The 26,298-nt window shown below is 38.9% G+C and overlaps 1 protein-coding gene across 14 annotated transcripts in view; it reads right to left on the minus strand.

The window, feature by feature from the left end:
* The window catches only part of FUBP1 (far upstream element binding protein 1), a 61,615-nt gene that overhangs the window by 20,847 nt on the left and 14,470 nt on the right, over positions 1–26,298 (minus strand). For 4 of the 14 annotated variants that reach the window (XM_075003592.1, XM_075003588.1, XM_075003587.1 and 1 more), the window contains 10 exons: positions 25,876–26,017; positions 24,115–24,275; positions 22,028–22,182; positions 21,861–21,940; positions 18,169–18,297; positions 17,552–17,626; positions 6,249–6,308; positions 6,024–6,166; positions 3,609–3,655; positions 1,242–2,740 (listed from right to left, as the gene is read on the minus strand). In XM_075003592.1, the coding sequence (XP_074859693.1) occupies positions 2,710–2,740; positions 3,609–3,655; positions 6,024–6,166; positions 6,249–6,308; positions 17,552–17,626; positions 18,169–18,297; positions 21,861–21,940; positions 22,028–22,182; positions 24,115–24,275; positions 25,876–26,017 (1,023 nt within the window). In that variant the 3' untranslated portion in view covers positions 1,242–2,709. Of the gene's footprint in view, positions 1–1,241; positions 3,656–4,490; positions 4,589–5,604; positions 5,702–6,023; positions 6,167–6,248; positions 6,309–17,551; positions 17,627–18,168; positions 18,298–21,860; positions 21,941–22,027; positions 22,183–24,114; positions 24,276–25,875; positions 26,018–26,298 lie in introns of those variants that run through there. The other 10 variants (XM_075003594.1, XM_075003590.1, XR_012646680.1 and 7 more) reach the window with 9 other exon arrangements.

Here is a 26,298-nt window from a genome sequence, read left to right on the forward strand (position 1 = left end):
TCAAGAACAAGTCAACCTACTTGAACAGGGTTTCTGGACTAGCAGATAACAGGAAAAGCAGTAAATTGACATTTAACGTCTCTAAGACTTAAGACAATCCCCCAGTACTCTCATAACAAAATAGGGGAAAGTGGTTGAGATGAAATTACTATAAAATGGATGTGTAACCAGTTGATATCTTTCAAACCTTTGTGCTCAGCATTAGATGTCAAACTGGATGGACAAATCTACTGAGGTTCAACAGACTAGGTCTTGTCGCTGATACCATTCAATGTTTTCAATGACGACTTTGATAATGAAGCAAGCAGTGCACTTATAAAAACTGCATATGACACCACCCTGGGAGGGACAGCATTGAATTCAAAGTGACATTGGTAAATTGGAGAACTGGTACAAAAATCAACAAGATTCAAATTGAGCCTATTTCCAGGTGTGTATGGGTGAGACTGAGACTTGAAATATGCAGGAGGTCAGACTAGATGTCCTCTGGATTTAATGTGTTAGTACTTTGAACGTGGCTTTACTAAATTTCATCTATCAGTGGAAATAAAAATCCAAATATAAATACGGAACGGCAAGTAGATGGGCTAGGCAGTTGTAGCCCATATTTGGCCCACTGGAGCCCCAATGTAGCAGCACAAGTTAATGTGATGTAGCCTGAAAAAAGGGCAGAGAAGGAGAAGGGAATATCCTTAGGTATTTTAGCAGGTACTGTATGTGAGGCTACAGACTGAACAGTGTGTCCAGCCAGTGTGGATGGAGGAAATATTAAATGGGTATGTTTAGTTTTGAGAAAAGACAGAGGGACATGATAACCTGTAAGAAATCTTAACGGCTGTTACAAAGATTGTAGTTAGTTGTTGTCCCTATCGCAGTGACAAGAACAATCCGCTGCAAGAGAGATACCAAGAAAATCTTTAGCAGCAAGGATAATTAACTTCTGGAGTAAATCAAAGGACTGTGTGGTATTCCCCCGTCACTGGAAATTTCAGAATCGAATAAACCAACACTCATCTGCAATGGTCTAAGGAGACTTGGTCTAACCATAATAAGGAGGTCACAGGTAATAGATAACTTCTCCAGGACTCTTCCAGCCCTGTGTTTCAATGGTTCTTTTATAAAAAAAAAAAAATTGATGCAATATTGTGAAAATAAATACAACTGAGTTTTCCATCAGAAGTAGAAATGCAAAAAAGAAGTCAACATGAAGCCAGGGTAAATGGAGAAACAAGAGCCACATGTTGTATTATCCATCATTTTACATTTATTGAAAACCATAAAAACATACAAAAATGTTACAGTTAAAGTGTACCTATACTACATACAATGTCAATAATGCAAGCTCAAAACCACATTTTGTAAAGCATTCAATTTACCTCAAGTCCAAGTTGCATCTCCCTAAGACACTTCCCATCACAGTAGCCTTATAAAGCCAATCTTCTTTTTTACACACGGGTAGTTTCTGTAGAGAACACTTTTCTCAGGACGAAAGTGCATCTCACATGCATAAGAGAAATATGTGCATATACATAAGAGTTTTATAGGGTATTACTAGGGCAGACCAAAATCCTGTCAACTGTGTGCTTACTGGAAGGACCAGATTTTGCCAGTTTACAACATGCAAAGAAAACACAGAAAAGCTATTTCATGAGAGAGGGGAAAATAGTTTCTGGCATCCAATAAAAACTTCTATAGAGAATGCAATATTTCATGTTCCTGTGCTGTGAACACTAGAACCTTCCTGGACAAAGTACACTACATGATACTTCTAAATGAAGGTTATCCTTCAAGCTGACGTATTTCATGCCATGTTCCATAGTACAGAGACTGAAGAAAATGATCTGTGAATGCTTTTAGCACATTAAACATTATACTTCCCCTACTTCCCTTCTAAAACTGCAGTACTCTGAACTTGTATTTCATTTGGATGGTTCTAGCAAATGAAGACATTTACTGAATGTCATTTTGGAAAGTTGTTACTTTTCTACCAAACCGCAAAAAAACAAAAATTTGCTCACAGATGTGATTCTAATAAAATTTTCTGTCCCTGATGAAAATCAATATTCACAAAAACTAAATTGAAACCACTCTGACTTTCACCCCATAATCAGTCCAAAGAACTGGCCTGTCTTTTCTATTTTCTCCTGCTTCCTAAATATGCTAAATGTAGTATTTTAATTACTACAGTATTTACTGTGTAACAGTAGAATAAAAAGCAGCATATTTAAAGAAGTGAAATGTAAGTCCCAGCATAGACAATAAATTCTTAGGACTTGAATCCCTGTGGTACATACTTAGTTCTCATGTGAAAAATAAATGAGTTACAGATCAAACTACAAGTAAACAAAAATTAAGTGGCTTGGGAGAATTAGATGCAAGAATTAATCTCAGAAGGTAAATACATCTAAGCTTGACTGCTTAGAAGAATATAAATTAAATATATAGTTTAATATTATTAGCCACAGTTTTTAAAACTAAAAACAGATTATTGAACATTTATAGTCAAGCAAATAGCACTTTAAAGAACGAAAAGTGATCAGACAAAAATTATACCCTACACCATTATTTATGGGATACATTTCAAATCTGTTTTGCCAATTTTACCTTCTACATGGACCCCTTCTATGGTCCGTGCTCATCGGCTCACCAATGGCATACAAAGGATTCCTCTTTATTGGTAGTAACTATCTCAGGACCTGATTTTATGAGCTATGATTTGGTGCTTGCAGCATCTTCAGCACTGTGTGTGAAAATGAAGGCAGTATTTTTGAATATTTTTCTTTGATGTAGATATAAGCAGGACTTTTGAAAAAGGATCAGCACATTTTATATATTGAATAAACAAAAACTGATGAGATGCTGCTTTAACTAAAAACTGTACCATCTAATAAAACAAACATTTTAAACTGGCAAAAATTTACAGCAATTCAGTTAAAATTATCAAAGAACAGAAAATACTGATTGCTATATAGAAAATGAAAAGATTATTTGCCATACAATTAATATTTCACTTGTGCACACTCCTCCTAGTAAGACATACTATTCTGCTAACTATACTGTCAATTTCCCTACTATATCAGATGGATAAGCAAACTACATTAACAAAAAATTCACTAATATTACGTTGTATAACTTCTTTAAAATGTCAAGTTATCAGTTCAAATAACAAGAGAAACACACAATATTCTATTTAGTTTTTAGGGATGGGGTGGGTATAATGACCTACCCGTTATAAAAACATTTGTGAAGGCTGTTGAAGTTTCTAACCAAGTATTTCCTGCATCTTGGTGGGAAAAAAAAGTTGTTTTCCTTTATAGTTACAATTCAGGTATTTAAGGAAAAAGTAACAAAAAATGACTTTTTCAGATTAAGTTTAATTACTGCAGCAATCTACTCATCTTTTCTAAAAAATAAAAATACATGTTTACCCAGAAATGTGAACAATTGTTTAAACAACTGAGACTTTCCACTGAAATGGAACCATGAGTAACAGAATGCATTTGGGGAAATCAGCAGATTGCTTTTGAATACACAACCACAAAAATCTCACAGGGACAACATTAATGTACTGAAATATTTATTTATATACTTCCTTAGGTTGTGCTTACCTGTTGCTTTTTGCAGCAGAACCTAAGGTGGAAGGTCTGGGAAGGCACTGTGAAGTATAAATAATTGCACTGTTTGCAATTAATAAAGATTTTATACCTTAAATGAATCAAAAATCAACAGCCTCCAGTTTGTGAATGACAAAGAATCCAGTGAATTTAATTTTGTTCAGTTTAATTAGTAATAAATGCACCATTCTACTACAAGGTCAGCTACAAAAGTATCATGCAAAATCTAAAAACTATTAAACTTCATAGCCTACACTAAAGTATCTTCCTAGCTGTTTGCTTCAAACTGCTATTAAAATTCCAAATCTAACTCAGAGTAAGTTGGTTCCCTCCAGGTTCTACACCACAATAAAATATATTGCTAATGATCTGAATAATAAAACTGCTTCAAGTTTCACTTCTCTATGCAGCCACCTTAAAGTATTCTCAAAGCAACAAATGGTGCTCCCAAAAGATAAGGCTATTACACGCTTATAAAATGGTTTAAACATGTACCTGGCATCACTACATGTCTGCAAACTAACTGAAGACAAAACAACTCTTCTATCAAGCAGTTCAAATCACTTTCGTATTAACAAGATATGCATATTTTCATAAGCTAAATAATACAGCCTTTGTCTCAGGAGCACTAGCGATAAATGTATTAACACATTTTTTTCTTTAGCTACTGCTGAACATTTCAAGAATACTTACCCATAAAGCTCACATATATATATGCACACCTACGTTTTTTAATTAAGAAGCAGTTATGATTTCCTAAGATGTTAGCACTGTATTCCAACATAATATTCATACAAGTATGGCATTTGCATTATGTGGAACATTGACAAAAAGATACTGTTGCAGTTAATCAATTTGTCATTCTGATGTACTTACAGTGCAATGCTCCTTGAAGGAACAATCAAGGATGATACACAGCACAGTCCTCCTCACCCCTATAGAGCTAGTTCTATACTGGCTGGATCAAACCTGCACTTCAACAGACAATGGCAAGACAGACTGTATTGCATGTAGTCTAATATGCAAACAATGAATTTCAACAGAATATCAGATTTTCAGTATGAGCAGTAATGTAACTAAAAAGGATATCAAATAATTCGATTCAACTGGTCTTCAGCATTTAGACAACAGAACTTATCTGTACTGAAAGACATTCTCCCTCAACCTCTCCCCCACCCAAAACAAAATAAAGTTGCAGTGTCAGATGCGATTCTGGTAACCACATTCACCTTTCTACACTCAATTTTCAAATGAATTACTGCAAACTGAATGCTAGAACAATTATAAAAGTCAAAACTTTTTATAACTAATCTGAAAAATGTTTAAAATAGTTACGCTGAAATAGTCAAGTAATTATCAAATTAAAAACAAAGGTTAACTTATAGCAGCTGTACATGTCTGAAACAGTGGTCATATAAAAAAAAGGGAAATTTCACTGTTAATGCAATGGAAGTATGCCAAAAGATAGCCTTCTTACACACATGCAGTTTTTAATCAAATAGAAAGAAAATAAAGATATCAGGATTACTGGTGCAAAATACAATACTTGAAAGAGATCCCCCATCTACAACTATTCTGCAAAGGGGAAAAACATGCCAATGACAGGTTTTTAAATTCATTTTAAGATTTCAGGGGATGGGAGAAAAATCTCATGGATACATATACCTTAATTCAGCATTGCTAGCAAGTCCTAGAATTCTTTAAATACCCACATATCCAACTTACCGACACAGGAGGTTTCATATTATTTATTGTAAAGCACAAAACAGGCATTTTAAAAGTGAAAGTATACATTGAAAAAGTACATTTATATCACAAAGCATTGACCACATAATAATTGCAAATACATTTGCTGGAATGTGTACATCTACACTAGTATACTAAAAACAAACCAATTTTCATTTCTACACAGAAATATTACCTCCTATCAGTAGTGATAGATATTTTGTACATTTTTCAAAAACACTATTTTTAAACCAAACAAAATTAAGATCTTCATCAAGGCGTCTGCATCCATACATTTAACAAAGGTTTTTTCCCCCACACAATGAAGCAAATACTGTATTGTCCACTTCTTATTATTGGCCCTGTGCAGAAGAGATACATAAGAGATACACAAAAAGTTAAAGAAAATCCTTTACATTGTGCTCACTCAGGAGTGAAGCCTTTAAGAAAGAAAAATTGGTTAATGTAAATGGTGGAGGCTTCTTGCATGGTTTTCTAAACCCTGGGAGGAGAAAAATTTTTCATCAAAAGCACTGAATGTACTGAAGAGAACTCAAGTTACCACATTAAAGTTACTTAATCATTATTCTGAGTTAGTCTGCTAAGTAAAAAGGATGCATACTCCAAAGGTAACAGAGCAGGAGACATGCAAAATAGAATAAAACAATTCATAAAATTTTATACCTGTGGTGCAGGAGGATGCTGTGGCATTCCCTGTGGACTTGTTTGGGCATAATATGCTGCTTGTTGTCTGTAGTATTCAGCCCATGCTGCACTATAATCAGGTTGACCGGGTGGGGCTCCAGCTGGAGCTGGAACTGCTTGACCTAAAAGAAATTAGGACTGCATAACTTTGTTGCTGTAACAAACCAAGAAGCTCAAAATAATCTCATTTCTAGCAAATATTACCTTGCTTCTTGTAATATTCCTCCCAAGCTTTTGAATAATCTTGTGGCTGCCCTGGTTGACCTGCAAAACCCCCCACATTTTAATGTAGTAATTCCCATATACACCAAAATTATACATAAAGTAAAAGCTGTACATGGCACTTCACAAACCAGAAAGCTCCATAAAGTGACACTTCTGATCATCTTGGAAAATCTGGTTTATAGACCAGGAGGTGCAGGCTGCCTCCCTGGAAGCAGTCACATGTTCCTGCTACTCGTAGACCGAGGAATGTCTACGGGGCATCATGTGCTGGATGTGCCCCCCCCTCCCCCCCCCGGCCTTGCAAGTGCGAACTCAGCAGCGCCCACTGGCCATGAACCACAGTCAATGGAAGCTGTGGGAGGCGGCACTTGGAGGAGGAGGTAATCCACCCAGCCACATCTCTGCCTAGGAGCAACAGGGACTTGTTGCCACTGTTAGGGCGCTGCCCAAATGAGCAACACCCAGACCCAGCACCCTGAAATCCCTGCTGCCTCCCAGCCCGGATCCCCCTCCCGTATTCCAAGCCCCTCAACTCTGGGCCCACCCCAGAGCCTGCACCCCCAACCAAACCCCACAGTCCCCCTCCCCCCATTCCAGTTAACTCTCATTTAACTGGAATATTTGACAGTTTTACCGTACACATAAAGACTGAGATTTTCTGCCTGTCGGTTGGTTTCAAAAAATAAAGATAGCATACAAATCATCTTCAAAATATTTTTACCACAAGATTACAGAGACAGACACCTGAATTTGCAAATTTGACACATTTAACCTCTGGCTTAACAGGTATCTCAAATTTCTTATGCATTACAGGGGCACACCCTACTTAATCTGCTTCATCAACTAGCCCTACTGGTGACAGGTAACATTTTTTTTCTCATGATATATACACGATGGATTCTATTCTTCCTACTCCTACCTCTGAAAAGTAGGTCTTCTAAAAGCTCATGACCTAATTTGTTAGTCTCTAAGGTGCTACATGACTCCTTGTTATATGTAAAGATCATAATTTATACACTGCTATCCTTGCTGATAGTATAGAACCCCTTTTAACTCTGGAATACTACTTTTTCAAATATGTTTAAATAGCAACAAGACAGATTTTACTGAATTTAAGCACATCAAGCAGCGTGCAAGAGCCAGGAAGTTTCCACATGTACGAAGTCTAAATGGCAAAAATGGGAGCGTTCATTAATACTTTTACAATCAAAAAAATAAAAAGGATTCCTCAAGAAACATTTTCCAAAGCACACTTTTTGAGGAAATAAAAAACAGACTCTCTCTCTTTCCCAAACTTGCCCACTTGGATTTACTTGAACTGATAGTATTTTTAGTTAAAATGCAGGTCAACAAGAGAGAGATGAATAAAGTTGTCATACAGAGTGATCTTGTTGCTCAAGCTGTGTTTACTAACACATCAGCTGAACTCATCAAATTTCAAGTTGATTTGCTACTCAAGCACTATTAACAGAAACAAATCTCAAGACTTGTTTAAAACTATCTGAGGTAAGCACTTCCAAACAGCACATCTGTATCAATATATTGCATAAAAGATGACAATACCCAAGCTTTCTCTCCCACCTTCTCACTTTCCAATTTCAAGCTCTAATTTATTCTCAACATACACACTAGATGGAGAATTACATTGCCTCATTTAACAACGCTCAAAGCTGTAAGGAGAAGGCAACAAGATAAATGTAAATATGCCAACAGCACAATTTCACTTTTTCCAGACAACAGGTAATAGTTATTACTAAGCAGCCCAGTAATATTAGTATCTGAAAATGAAGGTCAAGCATGCCTTTGACATCTTCCTCACATCAAGCTCTCAGAAATTAGAAACCCCTAACTCTTCCTATTGGATTACAACAAACTGAAGAATCCATGAGCTACAAACACACCGTAAGTCCTTGTCAGCTACCATTGTAAAGAAAGCACATAACCACCACAAAATACTAGCATTTACAGCAAAAGCTGTGATATCAAGTGCCCAAACACATTCAGTTAACTGGCATGCTGACTAGGGCTGCAGGCCCAACTTCTGTGGAGCTGGCTGCCAGCTGGGTTCCCAAGGGGTGCCAGATAATAAAGTTTGCACTGTATTCAGGTAAAGTTTGAGTTGCTCAGAATGGCTAGTAAAGATTGCTAAGGACACAGATTAACTGATGTGTCTTGATATTCCAACAGGTAGTCTTTATGGAATATTTGTATATATACACATACTGATACATCACGTCTCAATTTTTATGATCTTGGCTATTACTTGGTGGGGAATAAAAGAAGAAAACTGCAAATCTAAAGAGAAGAAAATACGTCACTTCCTACTACTCAACTCAACTGATCCCTGCTCACTGCTGTCATACAAAGTGAACTACTTGAGGTTAATCAGTAAGCATCACCTATTGTGGTTAACGAATGTAGGCCTGCTGCATGGTGGGGCACTGCTCTCCAGTCCACAGTCCTTGTCCAGCCCAGTGGGGGGAGGGGGGGGGGGGAAAGAGAGCCACTCCAACCCAGACTGGGTGCAGCACCCCCGACACCCTGTTTAATGTGTTCACTTGTTAAACTCAATGTTAACCGATTAAACAAAACAGGATTTTCCATCCCGACTGGAAACACGGCAAAAGAAGAAGTACACTGGAGTGCAACACATCCTTTCTATTTTTTATCATCCTTGCAAAGGGACTGGAACAGAATGTGTAGGCATCATGCAAAAGTTTCTGGTTCCTATAGTAACAGAGAGTAAGCCATGCTAGTCTATACACTATCAAAACAAAAAGCAGTCAAGTAGCACTTTAAAGACTAGCAAAATAGTTTATTAGGTGAGCTTTCATGGGACAGACCCACTTCTTCAGACCATAGCCAGACCAGACCAGACTCAATATTTAAGACACAGAGAACCAAAAACAGTAAGCAAGGACAAATCAGAAAAAGATAATCAAGGTGAGCAAATTAGAGAGTGGAGGGGTAGGGGGGAAGATCAAGCATTTGATTGAGTTAAGTATGCAGACGAGCCCCTATAGTGACTCAGAAAGTTCACATCCCGATTTAAACCATGTGTTAATGTTCTGAATTTGAATATAAATGTCAATTCATCCGCTTCCCTTTCTACAAAAGAGCAATAATTTCTTTTCAGTAACACACACACCTTGAGGTCATTGACAGAATGCCCCATTCCATTAAAATGTTGACTAACTGGTTTGTGGATCTGGAGTGTTTTAATGTCTGTTTTGTGCCCGTTGACCCTCTGTCTAAGGCAGTTAGAAGTCTGTCCAATATACAAAGCATCTGGGCATTGTTGACACATGATGGCATATATGATGTTAGTAGACGAGCACGAGAAAGTGCCCATGATTCTATGAGTAACCTGGTTAGGTCCAGTGATGGTATTTCCAGAGAAGATATGTGGACAAAGCTGGCAGCGAGCTTTGTTGCGGGGAAAGGTTCCAGGACTGGTGTTCCTGGGGTATAGGCTGTGGCTGTTAGTAAGGATCCTCATGAGGTTGGGAGGTTGTCTGTAGGAGAGAACAGGCATGTCACCCACGGTCTTCTGGAGTGTAGCATCCTGATTAAGAATAGGTTGTAGGTCTTTAATAATTCGTTGCAGTGGTCTGAGTTGGGGGCTGTAAGTGATGACCAGTGGTGTTCTGTTTGACATTTATATTCAAATTCGGAACATTAACACATGGTTTAAATCGGGATGTGAACTTTCTGAGTCACTATAGGGGCTCGTCTGCATACTTAACTCAATCTAATTCTTGATCTCTCCCCCCCCCACCGCCCCGACTCTCTGATTTGCTCACCTTGATTATCTTTTTCTGATTTGTCCTCCTTGCTCACTGTTTTTGGTTCTCTGTGTCTTAAATATTGAGTCTGTTCTGGTCTGGCTATGGTCTGAAGAAGTGGGTCTGTCCCACGAAAGCTCACCTAATAAACTATTTTGCTAGTCTTTACAATGCTACTTGACTGCTTTTCTGGCTCCTGTATTTTCTGAATATGAGGTAGCCTGCTTTACTGCATGTGTTAACATGTTTTACATGTATCTCAAAGCACACACCACCTTTTCCTTCCACATCCTCAGAAGTCTCTTCTATTCCTAAACATGGCTCACTAAGACTTGTTTACAGCTTCCTAGCAAACCCTTTCCATCCCTGCATCTTGACTTCCTAACACAACTTATCAATAGGTCCCAGAAGATGGAATTCACACTTCTCAATGGCCAAAATTCCTCTCTAGCACAGCATTGTAGCAAAATCAGCCAGTGTCCAGTTTACATACACTTGGCTATTAAAGGTTTTCCTAAGGGTTAGTTATTTTTGCCATTGCCATAGTACTGAGTCCAGCACAGCTGATAGTGATCAATCTTAGAAGAAAATTTAAAATACTACTTTCTCTAGCATCTAGCTCCCCCTCCCTCCCCACAGCTGGGAGCAGAAGGCAGAGAAGGATGAACTGTGCTGTTACAGGGGTTTCTTTATCCCCACTCCAGGCGAAAATTCTGTCTACATTTGCATTGTTACAGACATGCTTGCTGACAAGTATTTTGAAATAAATTACCAAACTAACTGAAAATACGATTTGCAGAATTTAAGTATTTTGTGCAGAATTGAACTTTTTCATGCAGAATTCCCTTAGCGGTAATGGAATTCTCAGGCTTCGCCATCACTCTTCAGTCAGGATGAGTTCTTCCAAAGCTGTGCTGAAACACTCAAATTCTAATTAGCATACTGAAACTTTTTTTTGTAACCAGTAATGCTATATTAGATCATTTACTATATATGAAGACGTACTCAGGAGAGACCAACATAAAAGCATGAAAGATTTTTTTAAAGACAACAGCTTAAGAGAAAGCAAAGTCCCAAAGAAGTGGTCAATTTTTGTATTCTTATTTCTCCATCATTTAAATATTTAAGCTGTAGTGGGCAATAAGGAAGGAGAGGAATTCCTTAAGCATTAATATGGTACTTGGGGACATTCAAATAGGACTGCTGAATAAAAAGATTATGATCACACGTTTTAAAAACATGGAAAATTTTCTGATTCTTCTGGTGGGGGTGGGTAGCGAGGGGAGGAAGGCTGACACCTCATCAACATCTGCCACGATATTATTGCAAACCACCCTTAATGGGTATTGACCCACTCAAACTGTTTCTTTGGGCCTCACTTATGCAGAATTTGACTTTGTACTCCCTTGACATACAAAATAATGTTATATTGTAATTACTGATTCTGGAAATATTCTGGAATACTGGCTGCCTGTGGAAAAATAAATTTGTACTCTATAAAAAACAGAGTTTCAGACACTTCTTGCTGACTTGATTGCAAATCAAGAACCCTGACTACGTACAGAAAATATAAGGAATTTAGATCTTGTGTCTTGATGGATATGTTATGACTGCAGCATTATCCACAGATCCCACAAAGAGAAGACAGGTCTGACTGTCCATTTGGATAACTATTCCACAAGGTAGGAGAGCTACTTAAATATTTAGATATCTTGCTTATAACTGTTTAATGCTGAAACAAAAAAAAAAAAAAGTGAAATTTCAGACCAAAGAAATCCAGAACTACATTTCTCAAGGCATCTCTCAAAGTACCATAAAGTATTTTGTCCAATTGTTTGTGCAGGCAGAGAAGATGGAAGGCTAGAAAAGTTTATTACTTCAGATGAACATACCATTCTATTTCAGGCTCGATAATCAAGGCAAGCTGTAAGTATCAGATAGTTAAGACTGGAATTCTGCCATTGACCTTGCGACGGAGCATCCTAATTGGCGAAAAACTGAAATGAAGGCTGTTCGGACCCACGGCGCTTGTCCTTTGTTAAAAAGGATGATTAATGGTGTCTCCTTACAGCACAAGGGAAGGAGCCTTGAAATCACACAAAGAAATCATTTAGCTCCTCTATGAGCCAGCGCGTGCCCCCTATTATCCTTGTTGGTTTTCTTAACTCTCCCTTTTAATTGAATGTTTTCTGGACTATTTCTTTGTTCAACCCATTCTGGGTTGTCTGTCTAATGAAACAGTCCATTTTTAAGGTCCTTTTATGGTGACCTCCACCGAAATACTAGAGAATTTGCACTGAAGCACATAGTCTTGATATTCTTTGCTTGTTGATTTACTATGATTATTGTACTGCCTGAGTGCCAGAACAGCCAACCTGATTTCTCATCCCTACAAAACTGGTTTTTATGGAGAAGTTCTATCACCACACAGACATTCTGCTCCAAAGAGCAGAGGGACAATTACAGTGGATGGCACCCTCATTGTCCTCTATATCTTGTCTGAATGGTTCTCCAGCTCCTGAAACTCTCATGTAGTTTGCACGTATTTATACAACTAGAAGTCTTAGGAGTTGCAGGTAAGAACAGACTGATTTCTTCACAATACCTCAGATCAGTACTTAAATCTAATCTAGCTCTTCTTAACCAGGAATGCTGGCTCCTCCTTATGTTATCAACTGCTAAGCAACTATGTTGCCTAGCAAGGCATATAAACGAGTTCCTACAGACCACACAGTCTTGCTAGCTCCTTTGTATTTTTGACAAAGGTGGCTGGAGGCTGACCAAACTGCAATATTCTGCACTGGCAGCAACAGTTTGGCAAGTGAAATTAATGAACTGTTCATGGCAGTTAAGCTTCTGTCAGGGTCTACCACTACCAGGTCATAAGCAGTAGATTCTGCTGCTATACTGGAAGACTGTCTCCATCCTAGATTTTAACCATCAGGTAGCTGTTCAGTGTCTTGAGGGCCTTGATCTGGATTGTACCTGATCAACTGCCACAACCTGCATCACATCTGTTATTCAAGATGGCCTGATGTTTGTTACTTTTGAAGGTTTGAGACAGGAATAATGAAGAATGTGGAGTAGACAACTCCAGAGTATTCTTCCTATGCTCTGCCTTATCTACTGCCCGAGGCATGAGTCTGAAGAATGGAGTGTCTTGCTTTCTAGCCCTAGGCAAGAGGCAAACTTGCTTATAGCCACACTGGTGGTTAGGACTGAAAGAAAGGAAATAAAACGTTAACTTATTCATTGGGAGGGGGTGCACACATTATGTATGAGCTTGTAGTCCATTGTGACTTTGAACAAACCAAATTACTTGCTACCCAGTCCAGCAAACTGTCCCTTAACAGCTTCTCAAACTTCTCCCCTAACAGGATTCCATTTGAGAATTTTGAGACGGTGAATCTGCCCAGTCTAATTACATCTCCAGTCTTGAGTTTAAAACAGAGTTGATTTTGGCCATGGAGTCTTCTGCCATGGTCCTTACTGCTAACATCGTGGAAATCATGGATATATCACTATGAATACAATAGCTAAAAATATGTTTCTTCATAACCAATTTAAAATGTAATGTAGCTCTGAAACGGGGTAATATTTGCTCTCATGCAACATGTGAGTGTCAAGAGTAACTCCTAGAACTGTTCATACAGCTAGGCCCTTGTGAGAGGTGGCTTTTATGTTCCTGCCAGGAACTATTATATGGTTTACAAGGGAAGATACCATTGCAATCACAGAGAGCATTTGCATTTTGACAGAGCGCAGGACATAATAATACTGACAGTCCCTTCCTTCCCTCCTTTACAATCTCGCTGAAGAAAAGAACTTCAAATACTGACTTTATGATGAACAATATTTGCCCACAGATTTTAATTATTCACCCACCTCCCCCATCCCCATTTTAGATAGATCTCCATGAGGAAATCACTTTCCTTCCCCATTACGTGGAACACGCCTGTGGACAAACTGACCTCTCATGGTTCATTGGCTCAGGGATGATAATGTTTGAAGTAGAGAATATTCCTTTCATGAGATTAACTAAAGCTGGATGATAAAGATCTGGAATGCTTACCAGCTATTGAATTTCTATTTGGTCTCTCTTTTTTAGAATTTTTTTGCCTTACCTTTTGAAGGGTGAATTTTTCACCTGCCATTTGAGAACTGGTCCTTTTTCAGGATTTACTCAGGCTTTGAGTCCCCATTCCCCTTCATCATTTAATATGCACTTAAAGGGAAAGTCAAGGGAGGGGTCCCTGAAGGAGCTTATATTCTCATTTGGAGGGAAAACAAAGTTAGAATAAACACAAGATTTCTTGACAAGGACTTCAGTTAGCCCTTTAAGAATGTGAGAAGACACTACAGCTTGTATCCTTGGGGTGGATGAACCAATGGAGATGGAATCATTTGGAAGAACCCACAAGAAGCAAGAATTGACCTGACTGCACATTTTCAGGAACTACAGAAGTTCTGAACAAGACCAACTCATCCTTGAAGAGAAGCCTGGACTATTAAAGTAAAAAAACAAAGGCCCAACAAGCCTTTAATAATCTCAGTGCAGTTTGGGCAAGGTATTTTTAGGCTGGAAGAATTGAGACAGGACTTCTCTCAGAGCTGGAACACCTTTTAGATTTTCATCTCTTCCATTTGGTCAGGGCTGCACCATCTTCAGGAAATGAGGAAATAGAGCTAAAAAGAGCCTGATGAGTGGTTTAATCTGGAGCAGTATCCCCTTGAAAACTGTCCCTAGATGAAGATTAAAAAAAGAAAAATACCACTCACAGCTGCTTCCCAAATTTGCCTTTTTAAACACAAGGACAGTAACTGAAAAGATGAGACAAAGCTGCTGCTATTTGCATGGCCAGATGCAGAAATTATGGAGTATGCCTAAGGACATGGCTGAGCTCCATGAAAAGATTATGTTCAAAATGGAATAAGGTGTCATGACCCAGAAAAGTGAATTAGTGTCTATGGGAAAACTGATATCAGTGCCATGCAGTCTTTCCTTATTGAAGGAAAAAGAAATAAGGAAAGCACTGAAAATTTAAGAGCAAAATGAAACATGCCCATCAAAAAAAACCAACACCCTTTTATTTTTTTAATCAAGCTAGTGAAACTGGCTTTACGATTTAGTTTATAGTGCTTAGCTGTTCCATACTGAACAACAGATTTGATATGCCACATAAAACCTGTAGAAAAGGCATTCATTTGTAGCAAGCTTCATTATAAAAAGCTAAAGTAAGCAAAAGAATACAATAAACTCTTTCATATCCAGCATTCTATCATGTGGAGCTCTCAAATAACTGGCATTTTAACCATAAAAATTTTAGTTGAGCTTTCCATACATACAGTATAGTGAAAGCAAAATACAAATAAACACAGTAAACAGTATAAGTTTACAGGTTACAATACTATATTGTTGGTAAATAAAAGTACTCTAGATATTATGTGTTGCTAGCCATGCCTTTGTTATTCAGAACATTTGAGTATCTGACAACCTCCCAGTCCCAGGGCTGCCAGATATTAAAGAGTTTACTGTAATAATAAAAATAAAAAGATGTAAGTGGTCACCTGAGAGAAGTCATCTGAGAGCAAATGTTAAACCGATGAACTTCCGAAACAGGAAGGTATACAACAGCTTTGTGAAACATCTCAATTTTCCAGATTCCCAAAGGCAACATAAAAAGAATGAACTCCAAACACAGGAAGATTTTAAAAAACAAAAACATGTATTGGGGTTGAAAGAGACTCAGAATAAGGCTACTTTTCCACTCAAATACTGGTTGTTTCACACACTACATTGGAGTGAAGAAGGTTCAGCAGACTGACTGGATCTTGCCCTGTGCTAAATTTCATCCAGCCCATGGTGCAGCCCAGCTTCCCAAAGAGCTAAGCCCACAAGCACTGGCCTATCCCACTAGGGCTACGTCTACACGTGCACCCAACTTCGAAATAGTTTATTTCGATGTTGCGACATCGAAATAGGCTATTTCGATGAATAACGTCTACACGTCCTCCAGGGCTGGCAACGTCGATGTTCAACTTCGACGTTGCTCAGCCCAACATCGAAATAGGCACAGCGAGGGAACGTCTACACGCCAAAGTAGCACACATCGAAATAAGGGAGCCAGGCACAGCTGCAGACAGGGTCACGGGGCGGACTCAACAGCAAGTCGCTCCCTTAAAGGGCCCCTCCCAGACACACTTTCATTAAACAGTGCAAGATACACAGAGCCAACAACTAGTTGCAGACCCTGTATATGCAGCACGGACCCCCAGCTGCAGCAGCAGCAGCCAGAAGCCCTGGGCTAAGGGCTGCTGCCCACGGTGACCACAGAGCCCCGCAAGGGCTGGAGAGAGAGTATCTCTTAACCCCCCAGCTGATGGCCGCCATGGAGGACCCCGCTATTTCGATGTTGCGGGACGCGGATCGTCTACACGTCCCTACTTCGATGTTGAACGTCGAAGTAGGGCGCTATTCCCATCCGCTCATGGGGTTAGCGACTTCGACGTCTCGCCGCCTAACGTCGATTTCAACTTCGAAATAGCGCCCAACACGTGTAGACGTGACGGGCGCTATTTCGAAGTTACTGCCGCTACTTCGAAGTAGCGTGCACGTGTAGACGCAGCCTAGGTGATCCTATCCTCCCCACAGAGGCATGGGAATTTGGTGTGAACACAGCAGGTTTTGCAGTAGATCCCTGCCCAGGTCTCCACTCCCAATGTCCTAGCAGCTGCTGGACCCTCCAGCCTGGGACCAGGCCAATGGCCCTCTGCTGTGGTCTCAGTCTCAGACCCCTTACTCCTGTCTTACATCCACCCCCCCCCACCCCACCATCTCCTCCTTGGAGCTGTGCCCAACTTTTGCCCCTAAGCTCTGGAGAGAGGCAACTGGGGAGAGGTTAGAGGAAATGAGATTGCCATGTAAAAAAAGTCTGGGAACCAATGGCTTTCCACACCCTCATGGTAAAAACTGTTCCAGCGCTATTACCTCCACGGCCCCTCTCTCTTGTGGGGCTGGAGCCATGAGCTCTGTCTTGTCCTGCTGTGGTGGAAACCATGAGGCCCACCCCACTCATGCCCTGCAGGTGAGTGGCCCACAATTGATTCTTTCTGTGCGTCAATGGCCTGTGACAGATAAAAGTTTCTCCACCCATGCATTACATAATGTACTTTCTTGGATATCATATTTGCTTGGTTTAAAACGAAAAACAAAAACAAAAACTTCTACTGCATCTGTTCCTCAATGCCAGTTAGGGAATAAAAGAATTTAAGAAAATATACTACACCTCCCCAAATATGCAGCATCTTAGATCTTATTGTAATTAGTCAGATTTCCCACCACAATGTGCTCAATTACCGCAATTGAAGAACCTAAGCCAAACTACTCCAGCATTAGAGAGTTTCCTCACCCCCTGCCAACACTGCCAAATCAAATGTGAATACCATTTTCCCCTTACAAAGATCCATTTCTCAAGAAACCAAAAATGAGTAACATACCCATTTTTTTGTAATACTCTTCCCAAGCTTTGGTGTAATCAACCTGCCCTGCTGGTGCTGGATTTGGCTGATCTCCTGATTCATAGAAAGTAAAAATAAAATATGTGAATTTAATTCCCTAAAACAAAAATTTTGTATATTAACATTTTCTTGCAAATGGCTATTAATCTGAAACCAACAATAGCTTACATATTTATATATACTTTACTTAAAAATGAAATCAACCTGCTACCACACCCTATAAAAAGGCTCGTTTAGTAGTTAACACTAAAATAAGACAACTACTTCAAAATTTAATATTTTAAATTTCTCAAGAATACATGAAATTAGTAACCCATTCTCTACAACCACTTGCAATCTAAAATGTTAGACCAGCATTCCAAAATTGTACAGATATGGTGTGATTTTACACTGGTTTTGTTAAAGCTTATGACTTTGTGTTTGGACTCATATTGAATTGATATGACAGATTTAAACCAATTTACACCTGTGAACACACTAAATGGATTTAAATTAAGCCAGTGCAACTTGCATATGTAGGCACATTCTTGGATACAAGTCTATCTTGAATCATCACTGAAAACAGTTTAGAGCAGTGTTTCTTAAACTTTGAATACCTTGTCCATTAGTTTGAGTTGTAGGTGGTCCAGCAGGAGGGGCTGCAGGTGGCGGCTGTGCTTGCTGCTGGTAGTAATGAGCATAATAAGCTGCCCATGCTGCTGAATTGGGATCTGTCCCTGGTTTACCTAAGAAATAAACCAATCAATCTATAATACAACTTTTTTTTAAACAAAATCTCAGATGTAGATTTTTTCTGGGATTACTCATTTTTCTTAAGAAACTGTATTATAACACTTACTAATGAAATGTTAAATGTGTTATAAATTCATTTCATCCCTTTAAAGTGAACTGAAGTTGGTTCTATTTAAAAAACACAAACATTAAAAATTTGAGATTATTAAAAAATTGAGTTAAAAATTACCATATTAACCAAGCCAGGTTCACTGTCATGTTTTGATGTTCTAGCACACACAAATCTATCAGGGAGTATGATGTGCTGAGTAATATTAATTGTGTATGTGCTAAAAAGTGTACATCTGTACCACAGCGCTCATTTTTGTCTGTTTTAGTAACCTTATAAAAGTTTATATCAGAGGTGCAGTTCAAGAATTATTAATCTTTATTTCAACTGTCCATGATTCTGTAACATGGAAAGTTTCGCTTGATCCACACCTTCTATATATCTGATTATTTTTAGTTATAGCTCTAGAGTCAAATGGTTTTGCTTCCAGTCCTCTTGGTTCTCTCATTCATATTTTAGGAACAATTCACTCTGTTGAACCACACAAAGCGAACTATACCACCAGTTTGTAAAAGATGGTTTTCAGGCACATCAGGGATTGGAAAACTTCACGTGGTTCAGCAGAAAATGTGATCTATGTTCTTGAAGCTTACAGACACCTGTATATGAACATGGACGGCTAACCAACCCAAACAATCCAACTGAGGTTCTCAAGACAGAACTAAACTAAGCACATGGGGAAAGGATGATCAAAACTGCACCCACAGACCAAAAGAGAGAGCGAGCAACACAAACTGAACAGATGGAAAGAATTAAATGGGGCAGAGCAGAGGAGAAAAGAGAACAGAAAACAATGACACATTACTACAAGAAAACGAAAGCTGGATACCGAAGAAGTACATAGCACTAGAACAGCATGGTCTAAATACAAGAATTTTAAAATTCAAGTATTTAAAAAATTTGAGCCAGGTATCGAGGAGGTAGTTTAAGACTATTTAGGAAAAAAACCCAAACACAAGTCTCTGACCTGGATGGTTCCCAGGAGCAAATTTAGAGAAATTGAACTTTTTCCTCTTTTCTTTTTAAGGTTTGTTGCAAGGAGAACAGATGCTAGGTGGGAGTAAGGTAGGAGCTGGTATGACAGTCCTACCAGCAAGGCATCCCCTGCCCCACCCCCGCCCACACACAGAGGGAATTCTCATGTAACCAGTTTTTGTCCTTACTGAACAGGGACACAATCTGGTCCACTGGTTCCTATTTATACTAAAATGCTGATACTATATATCATTTCATCCATTAAAAACTGAAACTGATCCTATGATCTCTCCGCTAGCACCAAGCTAACACATACTATCCCAACACCACTCCGCGACTGAATGCTGGATATTTACTGGGAAAATACAAAACACTAAGATCAAGGTTTGTTGTTCTTTGGCAGGTCATAGATTAGTTTACTGAAAGCTTGAGGAAGTGGGATACCCGAAGAGATGTAAACTTACTACCATGCTCTGTAACATGTTACAGAGAAAGAATGAAATGAACTCTAGTCCCATAAAAGAAAACTGCCAGGTAAATGACTGTGAATAGCTCCTGTTAAAAGAGCTGAAGATTTGTTTGCGTTACTACATCTAAATCTCCACCACTGTTACATGTCAGAAAACAATAATTTTAAGTTAGTGCTTGTCTGTAAAACATAAAATGAACAAAAAGAACTCTGCTCACAGTAGAAGTGGCCACAAGTTGCCTATCATTAGAATTACTGTGTTAGGGCTTAGTGTTGGTCAGAAACTGTTCTCCTCCTCCTCCTCCCCCAAATCTTGACTTTTTGGTGAATAATTCCTCCTTTGGTTTGTTTAAAATAAAATTTCAGTTTGGAAATACTGTAATGCCTCTTGGAATTTAAGGGTTGGGTGCCTCATGCTCCTATTACACACAGCCCTGTCCTGTGGCTGAACTTTATCTCTCAGGGCTGTACTCCCTCTTGTTGATCAGCGCATCATAGGCTCTAGTGTACTCCAAGATCTATAGTCGAGAAAGAGAACAAGATAAACCAGGATCTTTTCTATCCTAGGACTTTGGTGTGATTTACATCACACGGGCTGTGAATAATCATATCTTTGCAGCTCTACCTAAACACTAGTTTAGACAGTGCTGTGTTGACAGGAGAGCTTCTCTTGACAACACAGCTATTACCCTTTGTGGAAGGTACAGAAATCAGGCCAATGGGAGAGCTCTCTGGTCAGCTAAAAGCATTAAACTAAAATCACTACAGCAGCACAGCTACATCAGTGCAGCCACAATGCTGCAACATTTCTAGTGTAGAGACAGCCTGTAACTCCCACAGACAGCAGCATTTCAAAAACAGAATTTTTCAGTTTGCAGCCAAAACCAAAACAGTCCCGATTTACTCATGTTAGATTTTTCAACTGAAGGCTAGATTTTTCCAAACAGAAATTTTTTCTTGAAATTTTTTTTTTAAATTTTCATTCAAAAAATCATTGAGAAACTTTTTCAACTAGTACTAGATAAATCTCTTCTATAATGGACAGTAGGAATAGTGCTTCAAGATTATATTGCACACTGCCAAAAATATCTGGGGGGGGGGGGGAGGGGAAAGCCCAGGATGAAAAAGGCAATGCAAAACTCAAAATACATCACCATCCTGTAATTTAAGATGTTGGCAGAAGAGCAACAACCCACCATGAGCATCTGCCTCCTAAACATAACACCCATTTCTCAGCACAATGACAAAGAGAGAGAGACTGTAGTTATTTTTCAATGCATTTTGAGGTAAAAATTTCTCAATAAGGTGGACATCAGAAAAGATGGAAATAAAATACTGAAAAAGAATCCAAGAATCTGGTGATCCTTAGCAACCTCAATTACATTAGGATTCATAAGGACTAAAAGTACAGAAAAACCCCTACCCCTCAAAATAGTGATGAGAAATATGGAAAGCGTGGAGGAATTTAAAGGGTTTAATTTCATCCTGATTCACACACCACTTAAAAAAATTAGTTATAGCAGAAACAATGAGAAACCATGTTCACTGATAGATTCGAAAACCCCAATAATCTATTTGTTGGACAGGAACACAAAACAATGCCTCAGAGCAGTACACCCATGGATTCTTTGAGCAACATGGGCAAGAGACAAAAGGAAAAAAAGAAAAACTATTTCAACACCGTAATTCTGAGATCCAACTGACTAGTAAAACGGGAGAAGTTGGGATGCATGCCCCCAACATCACGCTTTCCATAATAAGGAGGGAGCAAGCACAGTCCTGCTTTTCCGGGAACTGATTTTCCAGTCCACAACCAACATGTGGTATAAGTAGAAGTGCACATTCAAACTGGGGATCAATAAAAGTAGACTCCAAGTACAAGCAGCTTTTCGAATTTACTGGTACCAATAAAAAAATAAAAGCTTTAAAAGCAGGCAGTGTACAAGCATTAATGGAATGTGTGCCTGAACACACTGTTTTCTGAAAAACACCAAGTTTCTTACCTGGGTCTGGTGGATTCGGTGGCTGCCAGTGTGGGTAGGCATTTCCCCAACCTTGGGGAGCATATGGGGCTGGAGGGCCACTGTAAAAGACAAATAGCCAAATGAACTGAAATACAATTTGAGAATCATGCTTTGAAAATAATAAAAATAACTGATGCAGTACTTACGGAGGAGCAGGACCAGGAGGACCTGGATTATAAGGAGCAGGATTGTAAGGTCCCATAGGCGCGGCAGGACCTGGTGGGACAGGAGGTCCATGTGGGCCAGGAACAACACCATGGGGCCCATGAGGAACAGGGGGGCCCAAAGGATTGACTGGACCCTATAACAGGAAAGAAGTGGGTGGGGGAGTGGAAGAGTGACCCCCATGTTTTCACAAAACGGAAACAAGTCTGAATTCCAGCAGAAGCTCGTCTAAAACATTTCACTTAGGTGTTCACTCAACTTTTCCTTCCAAGTGCTTATTCTTTAAGAATTCTTTCCTAGCTAGCATTCGAATTGATTTGGTTCTCAAGGAACTGTTTATGGACAACTTCAACAGCAGCAGGTTTAAAGAACCAAAAAATACTTAATTTTGTTGATTAGCTATATCTGTGTTCAAGTACAAGCTGATGATCAAGCCAGAATAATTAGACAACCACTATCTTAAGCCTTAGTAATAGGATTAAAAATCAGAATAAGAATGTTCTGAATGAGGACATGAAGATGTAAAATGAAATTACTTCCATGCAACCAGAGAATTAAATATGACAAATTTGACTTTCAACCAAAAATAGTGTTTTAATCCAGTAGAGGTGGGGGGGAGGAGGAGATACCAAACTATAGATTAGGGATGATAACAGTTAACAGGCAAGCCTCATCCTAAAAGGGATGAGGCATACTGGTTATGGTTAACCAGTAAGGGCTGGAGCAGTTCCATGCCCATTGTGGGCACGAGCACTCCAACCCCAATGGAACAGGCCCCATTCGCAATAGCCAAGAGGTTGCGGCCTGCTGGAACAGCCCTCCTGCTGTGGACAGCGGCTACTCCATCAGGGCTGGAGCGCCCCCCACCCTCAATGTGCCAAGGACCTGAGCTGCAGCCACAATGGGAGCACTCCAGGATGGCCAGAGCAGCCCCAGTCCCCAGCGTGCTGTGGGCAAGGGAGGAGCCATCTCCCCAAATGCCCCCCCACCCCACTTTTTAATTGGTTAACCAAATGTTTCCCAAAGTGCGGTACACGCCCCACTGGTGAAACACAAAAGGACTATGGGTTCATGGCAGAAAAATTACATAAAAAAAAAAATAATCAGGAGATAAGCACTGGGAGAGGGGGTACACAAATGTTTTAAGTTTGGGCAACACTGGCTTAACCGGCTAAACCTACTGTTTAACCAATTAAAACAGAATTTTACATCCCTACTATGCATGAGCTATTCTGAGCACTGTATAAAAATCCATAGTTTTTTTAGTCCAATTTCCTGCTGTTTGAATACTTAGACACTTAATTACAAAACTGCACAAATACTGTGAACGTAAAATAGATCATCAATAAATAAATCTGTGTAGGCAAACAAACATGATTTAAATCAGGCACGTCCAACCCACGGCCCTGGACAGCTAGTAATGCGGCCCCACAAGATCGTAACCTTTTAACATTATTATGTGATTTATATACATTAACTATATTATATATTTTATATGCGGCCCAAGACAATTCCTCTTCACTCAATGCGGCCCAGGCAAGCCAAAAGGTTGGACACCCATGATTTAAATAGAATAATCAGCAAGAGTACACAAATGAGCCATGACAACACAAAGTCCACCTGAAGGAAGTAAAAGCATACTGTAAAGATATAAATTCGTGTTGTCTTTTTAAATTTAGTACTTTAGAAGACCCAAAATTGGTCTCCTAGGCTGTCAAATTCTTCATTATCGACAGAGTAACAAAAGTGAAAATGGGCACTTGGAAAGGCTAATTGTATATTTTTCCCATTTAATCCTTCACCTCTCAGACTACCACCAAGAGTCTGTATTAGTAAGTGATTATGTTTACATGTCTCACTTTACAATCAGACACCGATTACAAGCTTCTAGTTACCATCAACCAGTTAACTTTTATACAAGCAACCCAGAAGAAACAGAAAACAGACCAGCCATCAAGTTCAACTTCCTTCATTTTTTGAACTATATCTTGAAGCAATTAAGGGATGAATGTACCCTGCATACCAGTGGGCCTTTACAGAAATTAAACATGCTTCTCAGAATACTCACTCCAATCTTTTCTTCTATAAGTTGTCGAGCATAATCAATTTGCTGTGGGGTCCCACGGATAGTAAACAACTTCATGTTAGGATCTGCATTTGGAGGAGGATTTCTCTGAAGTTCTATTCTAGCCCCAGATTGTTGACTTATGCTTTTGATAGTTTCACCACCTGTAAATCAAAACATCACCTTTGATGGCAAGACATTTAACTCTAGTACTAAAGACACCAGACAAAAGCCATTTATGAGAAAATAAAGAGATTACTGAATTAGAATCGATAGTTTATCTCCTTTTGAGATATGTACACTGATATACAAAAAAGTGAACTATTTCATTGGCCCTTACATCCTCTTAACAGTAGGGACCACACCCAAAAACAAACACCGCCAGCCCCAAAGAAGACATCAAGACAATAGCAAATATTTCAGTAAAAACCCCATACAATGGCAGTCTTCTTCCACGTCTCTTAAACTGTAACAAAATATTAGCTAGGAAGAGAAATGGATGCCTAAAATTATATATAGGTATATACTCTTCATCTAAGAGTTTGATAAATTATGCATACAGAAACCAGTAAATTTTGTTATTAAGCAGAAAACATCAGGAAAGGAAAGACTTAGTCGTCAGATATGTAACACTAAGAACAAGACAGAATACACAGAAAAGACAAAATGCACAAAAAGAACCTCAACTTCAAATTACAATTTTTAACTAATAAAATCCCTGCCTTCCAGACAATGCGCTTTAAAATAAATAAATAAAAAAACCACACGCACACATGCACCCCCGACCAAGATTTCCTTGCACACCAATAAAGGCTCTTTGGGAAGATTTTAAAATGCAGTCACTAAACATGCTCCAGTCTAGTCCATCTACTGACACCGCCTCCCATCTTCCAGCTTTGATGAAAAGTTCCTGGTAAACAGATTTTTGCAGGGCCTGTTGAAGAGCACATACCTGAGCTTCCCTACCATGAATGGCCTTGGATGATAGAAAATGCAACTAACCAAAAAGTGAAATTAATTGTTGAACAAGAGTTACCAATTGTGCACAACTGAATTATTTGAAAAGATGACAAAAGATTATCTCATCTCCTTCATCTGCTGTAATTTCAAGTGTAATTTATAATACTAGCAGCTATACAGTTTTCAAATGGAAGATGCAAGCTTGTGTACATTTAAACCATGCTCTAGTACTAAGATTAACAATGAACTACAGACTTGTAATAAATTTTCCATACAGTACCTATGAGTAGAGAAACAGACAATACTAAAGTAGTATTTCATTTGACAGCAGAGTTACATCACAACAACAACAATGCAAAGCCTGGTATGGTCTATAAATTATCATACTTCTGTGAAGGTAAAGCATCTTAATAATGAAACTTCATTTAATTAGATCTTTGCTGAAAAGTGCAGGGATTTTTTTGAGAATCCCAGTATGTGTGATAAACAGAGGCTAGGTTAAGCTCACACTGGAAGAAAAGTTACATGCACTTGGACTGAATGGAAGAATGTACCAGAAAAAACATTTCAGACTTGAGTTTTAATAACTTCAGACTTTTTGTTATAATTGTTGGTGAAATTCACATTACTCTGGCTACTAGAAATTTCCATTATTTTCTAAAGAAAATTACTGCTCCATTAATCAGTGATTACATAGCTAAACTAAACTGAAAAAGAAAATCAGTGCACTTTTTGCAAAGATTTCTAGTATAATAAAGCACTATGATTTCTAACTAGAATATATTTGAGTGTAAAATATATTGCCTTTTCCAATGATTAATCCAGTTTTTCCAGTGGGTACAATAAAATTAAATTCCTGTAATCCACCAGGAGGCCCCATGTTCCAATTGCCTTGGCCTCTACCCCTTCCTCGGCCACCAGGTCCTGGACCACCAGGATTACCAGCCTAATAGAGGGGGAAAAGCCACAAGTTAGCACACACTACTGTAACTTTCTCCCTCATTTACCACAATTAATTCACTAGTGACAACGGGTGACTAAACCAAAGTGCACTGCCAAGTCACATAAATGTCAAAACAGTAAACAGATTTTACTATTTTTAGCTATATACACATATACATTTCAATTAAGGATTTTCTTCATTGAAGTGCTTCCACTCATTTTATATTCCTGCTTAATTTCCAGGTAACCACAAGAGCCAAGTGGTCTTCCTCAAAATCATTCTGA

This window comes from Carettochelys insculpta, chromosome 9 (genome assembly GCF_033958435.1).
Source record: "Carettochelys insculpta isolate YL-2023 chromosome 9, ASM3395843v1, whole genome shotgun sequence".
In the NCBI taxonomy this organism is placed as follows: Eukaryota; Metazoa; Chordata; order Testudines; family Carettochelyidae; genus Carettochelys; species Carettochelys insculpta.